Below are 13,421 nucleotides of genomic sequence, written 5' to 3'. Positions count from 1 at the left end.
TTTGTTCCAGACCTCAAGGGGAACCAGCCAGTAGAGGGTGGAGACACGTATGTGTGTAAACACAATCTCACCACTGAGACCTGCAACAGGAAGAGGAAGAGGAAGAGGAAGAGGAGATGAGTGGAGAAGGAAGAGAAGAGGGCACCTGCCCTGTTGGCAGCAGATGACCTCTGACCTTGAAACAAAGCTGATGCTGATGAGATGAGATGAGATGAGATGAGATGAGATGAGATGAGATGAGATGAACGACACAAACGAGTTCTTTAAAAGTAGCTGGTGAGACGAGAGCAAGCGCGGGGAGATGCAGTTCGAGGGGGCGGGGCAGCAGAAAAGTGATGGACGATGGGGTCTGGGAGAGAAAGTGCTGTGACCCTGGTTCAGAGGCAGCTTTGGTGGGAAGAGCATTAGTGTGCAGGTCCCAGCTGAGGTCACGTCCTCTGGCTATGTTTTCATAAACTCTCCAGCGTGGGGCGATCCAGCGAAGCGCCGCACCCATCAGCACGTGACGACGGGGGAACCAAAACCAGGAAGAGTCCACCTCTTCCCAGGTCATCCCGTGCCCTGAAGCGAGGGTGGATCTTGCTCCTCTTCCCTAGTTCTCTTCGCTTTTGATCTAAGTCGGTCGAACTCGACTGCCGCCGCCGCCGCCGCCCCGCCCTCCTCTCTGTTCTCCCAGAGTCCTATCAGCCAGCTACAACAACAGACGGGGCCTCTCACGGCTGGGTGTGGTGGCTTGTGGAGCAACAGCTGGGTCCTGTTTGTCTCCCGAGACGCTGAGACTCGCTCGTCCTCTGTCAGGACAGCTCTCCGTGCGCGACCTCACCTTTAAAACAATCTCCACATTCAGTGTTTCTGCTCCTCTGGCGCTCGTTCAACCCCTCAAACCTTAAATTCTCCCTCATTCTGCGTATCAAACACCTTAAATGATCTGCTTTCTCTTAAAAGTTAGATTTTCCTCATCATTTTCTGCTTCTTTTCTGTTCTCTCTCTAAATCCGCCCCCCCGGTCCCCGGCCCCGGCCCCCATTTCCTTCTGACACACTTCCTGTAGGCTGTAGAAGGTTATCAAAACAGTCTGAGTCACACGATTGTTTCATAACTGGAGGTTCTCGTACGTGTGACCCAAATATCACCGGTAACGTATCACCAGAGATTTACGACCTCCACCTTTAAACGGTTGCAACATCTTTACGATCCAGGAGAACTTTCCCCCGGTCGATGACGCTTTAAAACGTCTACGCTCCATCTAAGGCAGCGTTGGGAACGTGCGCCCCCCCCGAACAGCAACAACACTTCCACTGCAGAGGACGTGCTGCCAGTTCAGACCTGCCCCGGTTTAATTAGGGCTGGGAGTCACAGCCAAGAGGCCTGTGGTCAGAGGCACAATCGGACGCCATAAAAAGCTCTCGTGCACGCAATTTACACATGTGCACCTGAGCACGGAGCGAGATGCCTCTGAGTGAACCGCAGCAGAGGCGAGCCCTGAATCTGGTGCTTGGAGAGGCGGCCTTTCATCACTGAGGAGCTTCAGTGTCACTGATCAACACATCTGTGAGAGAGAATTCTGGGAAATAAACCGTGGCCATAAATGCATCATGTCAACGAGGAGAGAGGAACGACTGAATGAACATGCAGAGGTTGAAACGGGGGCACCGACATCTGCACGTGTGTGTGTGTGTGTGTGGTGTGTGTGTGTGTGTGTGTGTGTGTGTGTGTGTGTGTGTCCGTGAGAACCAGAGGCATGATGCTATCACTGCTGTCCATGTGCTGGATGGGGCGTCAGGGGGGAGAGATAAGGATGTGTGTATGTGTGTGTGTGTGTGTGTGTGTGTGTGTGTGTTTCAGGCCAGACCTCCAGGGCAGATTACCTGTGACCAGCCAAGCAGAAAAGAATGAGGCTATGAGACACACAAACATGTACGCGAACAAAAAAAGGGGCCTTTGTTTACTTTAGTTCCTTCTTCAAATCATTTGTTCGGCCTCATCTGAACCCTCACCGTCAATTCACAGCCTAACTCAAGCGCATATTACAAAGCACAAACACACACACACACATTGTGAAAGTCCTCCTAAATTTATGTAGCTAAAAGGTGGTTCTAAGACAAACAGGAAAAGCAGACTTTCAAAATAAAGGTCCGTCTTCTGTCTTTCAGCAGAAGCCCAGTCAAGCTCAGTGGAACAGCTGTTAATCTGTTCTTTTTTTAAAAAAAATATTATTTTCTTACAATGGTGGTCTGTGAATTACTGGCAAGTTTATGCATATTTACAGTAGACAGTAAATATCTTCTGCAGTGTTGGAGCAGAATTAGTCCATCTAAAAAGCATTCACTCCCGTCTCTCTCCCAGTTTCACCTATTAAGAGTCAAATCCAGCCAGTTTGCCAGCGTTGCTGCCTCTCTCCCTCTCCTGAGGTGCTCCCTGGACCTTCTTACAACTCTAATTCATATTCCACCAGCAGTGGATGGAAAGTCAACATCAACTATCAAAGAACGGGTTAATGTTCATCTTACATACATATACATGCAATTGGAGTTGTACATGCTAAATATAGGGCTTTTTTTAAAATGACATGCATGCGTGTGAAGCATCGGTGAGTACACGTCTGATCTAAAAGTGCACTGCTGACACAGATACAAAAATAGTGGTTCAGAGCCAGCAGAGGGGAAGAAGAGATGACTAGATGACACAAGTGAAGCTGCTGCAGTTGTCTGTCTGTCTGCCTGCTCGTCTGTCTGTCCGTCCACACAGTCAGCTGGTCGAGGGGCCGCACACGGGATTGAGGCTGCCGCAGGCTTCCCTGTGCGGTGATGAAACCTGGGCTTTATTATGACCGATGACAATGACTCCGCTGATTGATGATTGGTAATTCCTAATGAAAGCTCTCTATGTTTAAGATTAGAGACAGCTGTCCTGGGAGCCCAACATCCCCTCTGCCTTCAAACGTCCCCGTCTTCAACTGCGACCAAGTGTATTATTAAAGCAGAGCTGGCACAGAGGAATCACGCCACTCTCTGTCACCTCTGTATCTGACACTGACAGAATAGACGTTTATATTAGCGTGCACTATATTTATTGTTGGTACTGTATCAATTTTGAGGCTTTGACTTTCCTATACGATGCAGTAAATGTTTTCATTTATGGTTAAGACGATGCTGTAGGCAGTAAAAACTTCAAACATTCAGCAGAGCGTGTGCAGAGTTTATAAAATGAGGCAATATGTTAAACCCCTGGGTGGCACAAAGCTTCTGAATTCAGTTGAGGGGGTTCAGCGGGGCGTAGACTATGTATAGCATGGAGCATGTGTGTGCAAATGTGTGACGGGCCGATGCGGAGGGAGAAACTGGGCCCAGACAGGAAGGTGTCTGTCCATCGCAGACATACGTCGCTGTAAGCGGAGCGCAAGCTTAAAATTAGCCGTGCATTAATGTCAAGCAGACATAGCTAGCATACATGAAGGACATAAATACACACCTTTAGCAGCAGTGTTACACGATGACGCCAACGTACACGTCTTGCATGTTTACTGACGAGTCGGATAATGGATCTGATGTGGTCAAGTAGATCCACATGTTGTTGGGCTAAACACTTCAATTTTCACCGTCCGTTTCAACTAAAGGGTCCCATCATGCACTGCTGGGATCAGTTGTCAGTGTTGTGCTTCTCATCTTGACATTTTAAGCAAAGAGTTTGCGACACCAAACACATTAAACATGAGAAGCGATCCTAGGATGTGACAAGGGCTGGACGCAGAACATCTGCTTTCAAAGAGCAAGCCTGCATGAAATCCGAAGGGCCAGTTGTGTCACACCCCAGACACTCGCGTGGTTCATTCGCTGATCCATCACATGCGAGTTGTCTGCTGTACAATCTTGTTTGACATCAAATATACGGGATTCCTGACCGGTGAAATTCAATTCTCACCCGTCATTCTGCTCTATAATAGAATGAAAAAAGCTTATTTTGAGGATTAAAGGACAAAAACGTTGCTTCAGAATGATTCCTTTAACGGTGAAAAAGACACAAACTACTGCTGATGCTACATGTGCAACATTTAGGACTTTTTAGTCAGTAGCTGGAGAAAACTGGTAGAGTTTACATTTTAAATCAATTCCAGGGTCTCTCGTTGTCTCTCTCTTGGTTTTACAAGAGAGCGTGCAGGGTGCCAATGAAAAAAGCAGCCTTAATGTTTTTTCCCTGGCTCCATCTGGTAATAATTGTAGCATTTAGCAACCGTAGCTGTGTTTGGATAAAGCCCTGACATACATGGGGCCCTCTGACGTTCAAGAGAGTGTGTGTGCGCTTGTGTGGGGGTGAGTAGGAAGAGAGCCAGAAAGAGCAAAAAAAAAAGAAGCTTACGACTGGTGAGAGAGCTTTCCCGCGAGTGTGTACATTCATACGTCCGTGCACTTGTGTATCCCCGATGAGCCAACGAACGTAAATCACCTATCTGCAGCCCACTGTTTTACGTAGGTCAGAGGAGAGCTGAGACGTGGGTGGCTGCGTAGCCTCCGCTCCCTCGGGGCACTAACACAACTCGAGGTGATGATTTGTGGTAGATGATGGCGCGCACACTGTTATCAAACACAAGCGCCTCCTGTTTCACACAACATTGCCTCTGTGCGCTATAAGAGTGGTGGCCTCGAATGGTCTGAGCCTGCAGCAGGTTGGACCTGAAGCCAGCGTGGAGCAAACAGAACAGTTCCAATAAGCCCCGCATAATATTAGGGGCAAATTGAGGTAATTTCAGAATGATTTCATTTCAAAATAAAAACACCGAGGGGATGATGATGATGCACAGGCGCAGGTTACACCCTCGACGTCTTATCAAAAACACAAACCCTCTCTTTGTTATTCAGCTCCGCGCTAAGTCCAGTGGGACTCAGTGCCGAATCGGTTGCTCAGCACAGTAAAAAACAAAATCTGGCACCAAAGAGCTCTGGAAAAATGAATGCAAGGTATGAGCAGCATATTACAATTGCAGTGGCTTCACTTGCCTCAACTGGGGGGGGGGGTCTGTCATAAGACCCAACCTGAAATAAGCTGTGACAAGTCACACATTCTTCTCCAAGTCCAGTGTGTTAATGCTTCATCTTGTGACTTACTGGCAGAGCTGACTGGAGTAGGTGGAACACCAGCTCTTTGTGCTGAGAGGAGGGTCCTCTGTGGGGCTTTCACAATGAGACAGGATGTGCAGGCACACACACACACACACACACTCACCCACACAGGGCAACATAAACTGAAAATGATGAATAATTAAAACGAGGCATGGGCACCCGTCACAGCATTTCTGACAAACACTGATGTAGATCCAGAGATCTTGATATTTCCAAACTCTACTCAAAGCTAAAATCGGAAAACAACAGTTAACCTGCTAAAACTATTCTGTATGAAACATAATGAGACTCAATTAGTGTATGATAGCAATCACCTTAATAGACTTTATCAGGCCCTGACTGGAACCGGCGTGTGGGAGGGGCTGGATCCGGTCTCAAAAGCCGGCGGAGGATAAGGACAAATCACTTGAGGTTACACTAGTTGGAACGCAGTTCACAACCAGAGGCAGAAAAATGTGCTTGTGCACTTAAAATTATAAATAAAATAAAAAGTTTCCCAAGTTTATTCAGTGCCTGTCAACATCCCTGGGAGCTACTGATGTAAGTCTGCTCACGCCGACATCAGGTCACAGCGCCTCATTGAGCTGAAGGATCTAACTCAATCTACAAATCACAGTCTAAGAGCTGGTTGCATTTCGTGCCACTAAAGTATTAAAAAGCAGCGTGTTCCTACTTTAAAAACAGTTACCGGTAAATGTGTTTGACTGCCTGATTGTGCAACTGGACCTCCAGGACTTCTCTCATTTTTTGAGGTTTCCTTCAGTAAAACTGATGTGGAAAATGGAAAAAAAAGGTATTCTGCGATATCTTTCCACAAGCACCAATCGTAGAACTATATATTTCATAAACTTCCAAAAAAAAGACAAATCCTGGATAAACTACAAAAACAGCCATCAAATTTACTGGATTCATAGTAACACAGAGTGTGAAATGAGAGCTCAAAAAGGCACTTTTCAGATTGAAAAGTGCTCTCTCTCTCTCCCACGCACACACACACACACAAACAGAGCTTTCTGTCAGTATAAACGTTAACCAAGCCTGAACTCCCCCAAAACCTTGTGGTGAGGGCATAAAAAGTAGTTCTCGGGTTACAAAGTCTAGAATAGTCCTTAAGTACATACTACAACTATCTGGTGATGAAAAAAGTGGTCACACACTCTCCAGCGCACACACAGTAATGATATCACCACCATGGTTTTAGGAGCGCAGACGACGCTGCAGGAATAATATTCGTTATGCAAATAAAGTATTTTAGGCTAAATGTAAGCAGCAGTTCAATATTTATACACCATATCATTTTCATTATTTTAACTTCATAAAAATAAATCACAGCCTTTGCAAAAGTCTGGCTTTGGGTAATTTCATTAGTTAAGTCGTTATTTAAGCCACTGAAAGTGACAAACGTCATCTGTCCTGAGCTAACTTCTTACAGACTCTTCCAACCCCTAATTTCTCAACTGAGAATCGTCATTATTCCGGGTCAGTACATCTTGAAACATGAAGTATAGACCCAAAATGAACTGCAGGCCTGTTTGGAGCGGCTAACCACATGAAAAAGGTAATAATATGGTTTCACAAGCAGGGGAAAAGTTCTGTCTTTTCCTAGAAACGGGGAAATGGTGAAGAGTTGCCCTCCAGATTGCAGAATAGCTAATCTGTGTACAGAAAACAGGCGCTGCGACTCCTGGCGCTGGTGGAGGGGGCAATAAAAACAACCCCGCAATCAAAACAGACTCTCCGACGCAGAGGAGCAGGGAGGAGTAACTGCGGGAGACAGAGAAAATGACTGGGAGTAGAGGGAGGGAAAAGAAGAGGGGCCTCGGGAGACAGCGGGAAAGAAGAGAGCTTCATTTGTTTTCAGAAATCACTTTCTCATCTCGCTCTGCTTTTCTCCAAACCAACGCTCGGGTTTTCCCCCCCCATCTTGCTTTGCTCGCTTTCCTCTCCTCCCCTCCTCCACCAGTGTGTTCCGATTAGGTTTGGTGAAGAGAACACATGGGATTTTCCCACAGTTCTACGGGAGCAGACCTAACCCCACGCCCACACAGTTTCTGTCTCTCCCTCCACTCCCTCTGTCCCATGTCAGGAGGGAGGACTGAGGAAAAGCATCCACGCTCCACCGCGTCTTCTCCACATTTGTGGTCGCTCCTGTTGTGCTAAACAGTACGTTGCTATGCCGACAATTAACAGGGAAAACGTATCGCTTTTAATTAATGGTGTATTACACATTTGTGGAAAAATAAATCAATTGAAGCAAGTTTTCAAAAGTCTACAAAAGTGGCACGGTTAAATATGTCCGTGTCTCTGCTCATTATCGAGGCCTCGTCTCTTGTTCCGTTCTTCTCCACCATACATCTCCTGTGTTGACTTACCTCCGCCGCCTGTGTCTCCTGATGCAACAGCGTCAGGCCTGTCAGGTCTTCCAGGAAGGAGTGGGAAGAATTAAAGACCTTGGACAGGAAGCTGAAGCCTTCTCTCTCATAGTGGTCCAAAACCTGAAGGAGAGAATGTTTCATGTAAATAACAGCACATGCGTCTTATTCGTCACAATTCTGAGTGTGTTTGGTTACAAAGTTGCTCACTGCTTCTGACAAGAGGACACCGACTGGGTGATGCTTGCTCAAAAAAGAACAAAAACAACTGATATTAAAGCACGCAATGCTCCGTCCTCGCTGTGCTTCAGCACCACAGAAGCAGAGGTGCACAACTCAGGTCTACACAGAGCCCACACGGATGTTCAACAGGTGTAGGGTTTCCTCTGCCTCAGACACAACACTCCGTGTGTGTGTGTGTGTGTGTGTGTGTGGCAGGTCTGCAGACTAACCTGGCGTCGAGCCTTGGTGCCAGACACACTGCACACAATACAAACCGAGCCGCCCTTCCTGTGGTTAAAACCTCTTTTCGCCATCTTTTATGCTATTCATTCCCTGCTCCCATCGATGGGATCCATTACACACGACAACAAGCCCAAACTAAAAAAAAAGAATCTGTGCAAACAGAGCTGCCCATGACAACAGGCAGCAACATGATAGCTTTGATACTGTTGTGTTTTAATAAATGAATGAATACAGAGACAGGTTAGAGGACTGAACTCTGCTATAGGTACAGTTCTTGTTTCAGTTTGAGGTTTGAGGTATGAAGTAAATGACTACTATTAAGTTAGCTCTCAACATGCAGTCATCCACATCTGGAGTAGCTGAAGTCCTACACATCCAGTATTTAGACACTCGTGACAGAGAGTACACACGTGTTAAAACGCTTCCTTCCGCTCAGAACCGCATGAATCTCATCTGGGGTTTTGAAGTTGTTTGTGGATTCTATTTAAAATAATAACTTAATGACTTAAACCATCAAAGAAGGAGAGCTTGCTGTGTGTGTGTGTGTGTGTGTGTGTGTGTGTTAGAGATTGGGGGGTCAACAGATCATATGGAGCTATGTGGACTACTGTGAAGTAAATTACTTTCAAAACATATATTAGATGAGATCAAGCAAATCTAGATCAGGAGACCTAGAAATGACAATTTAAAAAGTGAAAGACCTGTGATGGAGCCCTGAGGGACCTCACAGATGAGGGGCGAGAAGGCGTGAATTAAAGTCCGAGAAGCTTTACTCGTGTCACCGGCAACAGCACTAAAGACCAAAATGCAGGATCCTGGAATGTGTTGCAGCATCACTCGGTGTTTTACTTCTGGGCCAACTTATTGTTGCAGGTGTGTTGGCAGTAAACAAGTCTGGTATTTAATTGAAAAAAAAAGTCTTTTCTCATTTAAAATGTTTTGAAAAGTACACATATGTCAACTAAATAAATCAATCTGGCCTGAAGTGACACAAAAACCTAGAATCAGGCCAAATACTGAAGGAGAGTGTTTGTAGTGCTGCGTGCAGTGCATGTTTCAGACTGACAGTCCTGTAGAACACAGATCAACACCACTGATTTTCAGATTTAAAATCCTTAAATATGTGAGTAAAATGCTCCTGGTGATTCAGCGGTCTGGACTTCCTGTGTTAACATGAACACTGTTACACATTTGCCTTTGAAAATGCAAAGACTTCCAACTGACTCATTCCATATGGGCTTCTGGGAAAAATCAGCTGGAGTTCCAGGAAAACTCATCACAAATGTGTGGTTAAAAGTGCACAAAGCGCCAGACTAGAGTATGTTATGATAGCATGCGCAATGTTGGTGTGTTATTTCAATAACTAGCCAATTTTTGTTTTCTTTTTCATGTTTCTGGTCCCAAAAGTCTTTTTACATTTAAGTGATATCACGAGGATGTCAGCCATAATAAACAACTCTGCCATCTGTTTGCTGTTAATAAATCAACATCAAGTTAAATTAAATGAATGTGAATGAAGGCAGTGTCCAGGCCCATTCATACCAATATAATTAAAAAAGAACATGTTAGCAAATCCCAGCTATAAGTAAGAAATTTATTTTAAGTCGTAATAAAATGGCCTTGATCTGTCAGCAGACTTTAAAGAAGTTAATGTTCATTTCGAATGCTTAGATCACTGACACCACTAGTCTAGCCAGAATATTCTCATCAGACGCGAAGTGTCAGCCCATCAATAATGTTTACGTTTTGTATTTTGGTCTGTAGCTCCGCCCTCCACCGATCCCCACATCGCTAATTCATTAGCGTTTCTGCATCAGGTCACCACTGAGCTGCAGATACAATTGTTTCGGATCACAAATATCTGACGCTACTAGACCGAAAAGGCCTTGTTATAATTCCCAACAAGGTCACGACAAAGTCTGAAACAAAACAATGACCTGTGTAGGAGAGGCCTTTGAAAGATGGAGACGACTGAAAGAGAAGAATTTTGAAGACCGACTCCAAAGTTGCTCGTTTTCTTTTGGACAGGAAAGTTTCAGCTAAGTTTGTCTAACTTAATTCTGATTAATCGAGGCACGGACCATCCGGCGTGAAGCATAAATTTACAGCGTGTGACTCGTGGCTTGCCATTGTAGCTCCCTGTAGTAGATGTTCGTGCTGGATCTGACACCCTAACTGGCAACCTCTACTCTGGGAGGGGGGATACAACACGTGACAGTGTGAATGTAATTGCAGTTCCAGGTTTGGCCACAATAGGTCCATAAAACTCCCTTAAATCTGAGAGAGAGGGCAGCTTATTTACATGTGACAAGTTTATTGAACGCAGGTTTTAAAGCCACATAGTACAAATGCAAAACAAAAAAAGCTGTTTTCTTATTGACAATAGTGGCAGAACGTTTGGTAGCAGTAGTACAGTTGCAGTAGAAAGTGTCTGGCACAGTGTAAAATGAAGCCATGTCGGCTGTGATTTACGATCTTGATTTACGCACACACATGCACACACACAGACATGCACACACACACACACACACACACACACACACAAACCCGCGCTGAAAAAAGCCCCAACTCTACAGGAACTACTCCAGCCCAGACAGGGGCCAAATTGTTTTGTTTCCATAGTGACCTGGCAGCACACAGCTGACTCCAGCAGGAATACACACAGACTGTCACACACACACACACACACACACACACTCTACAGTGAGTGGAGTGAGAAATGGACGGAGGGATACACATGTGGGACGGCGTCCAAAAAGGGAAAGAGGGTGAGAGATTAGAGAACAAGGCAGAAGTGAAAGAAGAGAAGACTCATACGCAGAAGAAAGAGGAAAAAGGCACATAAAATGTAAAGCAGAGAGAGGGGGGGGGGGGGGTCAAGGTGTGGGTGGGATGCACAGATTCACTAATTTCAGTCAGGGATCATCTTTCGTCTCCACTGTTGTTCATTATTCCTCACTACACAAGCTCTTCTCCGAACCCCGTCCCGGCCCACGAACCCTCCACTCAGACCAAGTAATCTCATCGGTCACACGGGCAGAAACGTGACACCTTATGATGGGCTGGAACTTTTCTCTTTTCCTCCATGAGCAGGGGAGGTGGAGAAAACTTTTAGAGAGCGAGCAGAGCAACGACTGCCCCAACCCCCCAATGTTTTTTTCTTGCTTTCTTCCCCCGTGTGTGTCTCGCTCGACCTTCACATGAAAGTGATAGATCTGGTGTTTTATGACCTCTTTATAGATACAAAGACGGCATTGAGATCCGCGGAGAAAGAGGGAGAGAGAGAACGAGCCTTCCACTCATCACAACACCCTTTCTTCAGCCCTGCACTTCCTCCCTTACAACCCTCCCCCCCTCTTTTAAGGAAAAAAAACTTTCTCCTTCTCAGTTGTGGTTGACCCTCCCCCTTCCTGGTCTTACATTAATGGAACCAATCACAACTCTGGACGCTGGGAAACACAAGACCACCTGGGACCACGATTGGCCAAGTTGGCTGTGGACCAGTAATAATGTGCTGAAAAGCCACAGGGGTAATTTCTCCCACCCCGGCGATGATGATGATGGCAGATCTTAGATACGGGGGCCTTTCAACAACACGTACACACGCATACGCTCAGCAGCGGTGGAAGCCCCACTCCTACAACAATCACGGACATCAATAAGCAACCGCCTCTAGATGATTACCATATGGGTTAAACTGCTTTTCTTAGGATTTGCTTACGCTCCCTGTTCCTCAGAAACATTTCAGCCCAGTTCCACTGAATGAATATGGAGAACCATCAATGTCAGGAATCAGCTCTCCCTGCTAGAACTGGAAATTCCATTTCAAAACAGTAACATGTTCCTATCAGCAAATCACGTCTCATCAGGTGAGCGTCTGAGGTGAGATTTAGGAGTTGTGAATCAGTGACTCTGAAATGCCCGCAGGTAACATGATCTACTTACAGTGGCTGAGCAGGCGGTGCATTTGTCAAAGGCCAGGCTGGCTGGCAGGACGTTGTCAAACCTTGAAAGAAAGCCTCGAATCTGTGAAAGAAGAATCAACACATCAGAAAGTGACATAACACACTCTATTCACTAATCTGTAAATTCCAATTATAGAACAAAATGTTTACCTCATCATGTAACAGACTATACAATATTTAAACAAGTAGCAAGGGGGATGAGGTATATGTACAAAGGCTTTACTTGTTTTTTTATACTGCAGGAAATAATTAAGTTCAATGATACAGTACTTTATTTTAAAAGCAATATGAGAGCGCCCCCTGGCGCCAAAGACGCAGCATTGTATGTATCGTTCAGCTATATTTATTCCTATAATTGAACTACAACTGTAACAGGGCCCACGTTAATTAACTATGAGGACTTAAATATATTATTTATTGAATATCTTAATGGTTTAGTTTACCTTGTCAGTGTAATGGGGTTTTGCGTGGTTGAGCTACATAAAACTATTTCTCCCAATCCCTCATTGCCTTCTCATGGTCACATCTTCCTGTTTCTTTCTCTTAATAAACACTCCTGAATAACGTTCGAGTGACGCACTTGGACCAGAGTATGAAAGAACATCCTGGCTCCAAAGTTCTCGTGGCGGCACATACATCAAACATTTCTTGTGGAAAAGGAGTTTTTCAATCAGCAGTTTAAATAAAATCCATCCCAGCTGAGAATGTCGGGGTGAACAGGCTGCAACATCTCCACGCACATTCAATAAAGTACCATTGATTGAAACAAAGTTAGTCAGATAAAACAGTTCCATTCCACAAAAAGAAGCTTAAGGCTTCTGCTCTTGAACATCGCTGGACAGATAACACTCAGACGTCACCCGGGATGAAGGAAAGAGAGATGAGGAGCAGACAATCACGAGCAGGAGAAGTAAAGTGGCCACGGGAAGCACGTGAGCAGTTAAATGTCAGGGGAAGTGAGTCTGTGACTCAGCCCAAAGGATGCGCGTGGGCAAGTGAGACAGACACGAGCAGATCAGTGCAAAACCTACAGAGAGCCAAGATAAACTCTGCGGATTAAATATAATACCGGTCATTTGATGGCTGTAATTATTAGTGGCTAATGTCTATAGAGGACAAGGCCACTGGTGCACAAGATCTATGGGATTATTGTTTCGATGTTTTTCCAATGTGGTGGGTGTTTCCCATCCATTAGACCAGGAAAACCTGGACAGTAGGTCAGCTCAAGATGCATTTGAAAATAACGTGGATTTGCTGTAAACCTCTTAAGTGACGCCACAAGAAACGTCAGGGATAAACCTGAAGGAGCTAAAAGTCAAAAAGTAAATTGCTCAAACATGTCAACACAGAAACAGCCTGTCGCCGCCACCCCCCTCCCTCCTCCACGCACACACTCACACATTGCATGCCATTTTTATGTGGATCGTTCGGCTGAAATGTCACAGCCAGCAGACAAGTCAGGCAATCTCAGGGTGATAATGAGTCTATTTGCATCTTTATCAT

The 13,421-nt window shown here is 45.3% G+C and overlaps 1 protein-coding gene across 1 annotated transcript in view; it reads right to left on the bottom strand.

Moving 5' to 3' along the window:
* Nucleotides 1-13,421, bottom strand: part of atg7 (ATG7 autophagy related 7 homolog (S. cerevisiae)) — a 29,336-nt gene that overhangs the window by 5,868 nt on the left and 10,047 nt on the right. Inside the window, exons 17-18 of the mRNA XM_057029086.1 lie at nt 11,899-11,979; nt 7,489-7,611 (exon numbers count right to left, since the gene is read on the bottom strand). Of these exons, the coding sequence (XP_056885066.1) occupies nt 7,489-7,611; nt 11,899-11,979 (204 nt within the window). The remainder of the gene's footprint in view (nt 1-7,488; nt 7,612-11,898; nt 11,980-13,421) is intronic.

Source organism: Takifugu flavidus, chromosome 4 (assembly GCF_003711565.1).
Source record: "Takifugu flavidus isolate HTHZ2018 chromosome 4, ASM371156v2, whole genome shotgun sequence".
Taxonomy (NCBI): Eukaryota; Metazoa; Chordata; class Actinopteri; order Tetraodontiformes; family Tetraodontidae; genus Takifugu; species Takifugu flavidus.
This window is presented reverse-complemented; position numbering and strand designations above follow the sequence as displayed.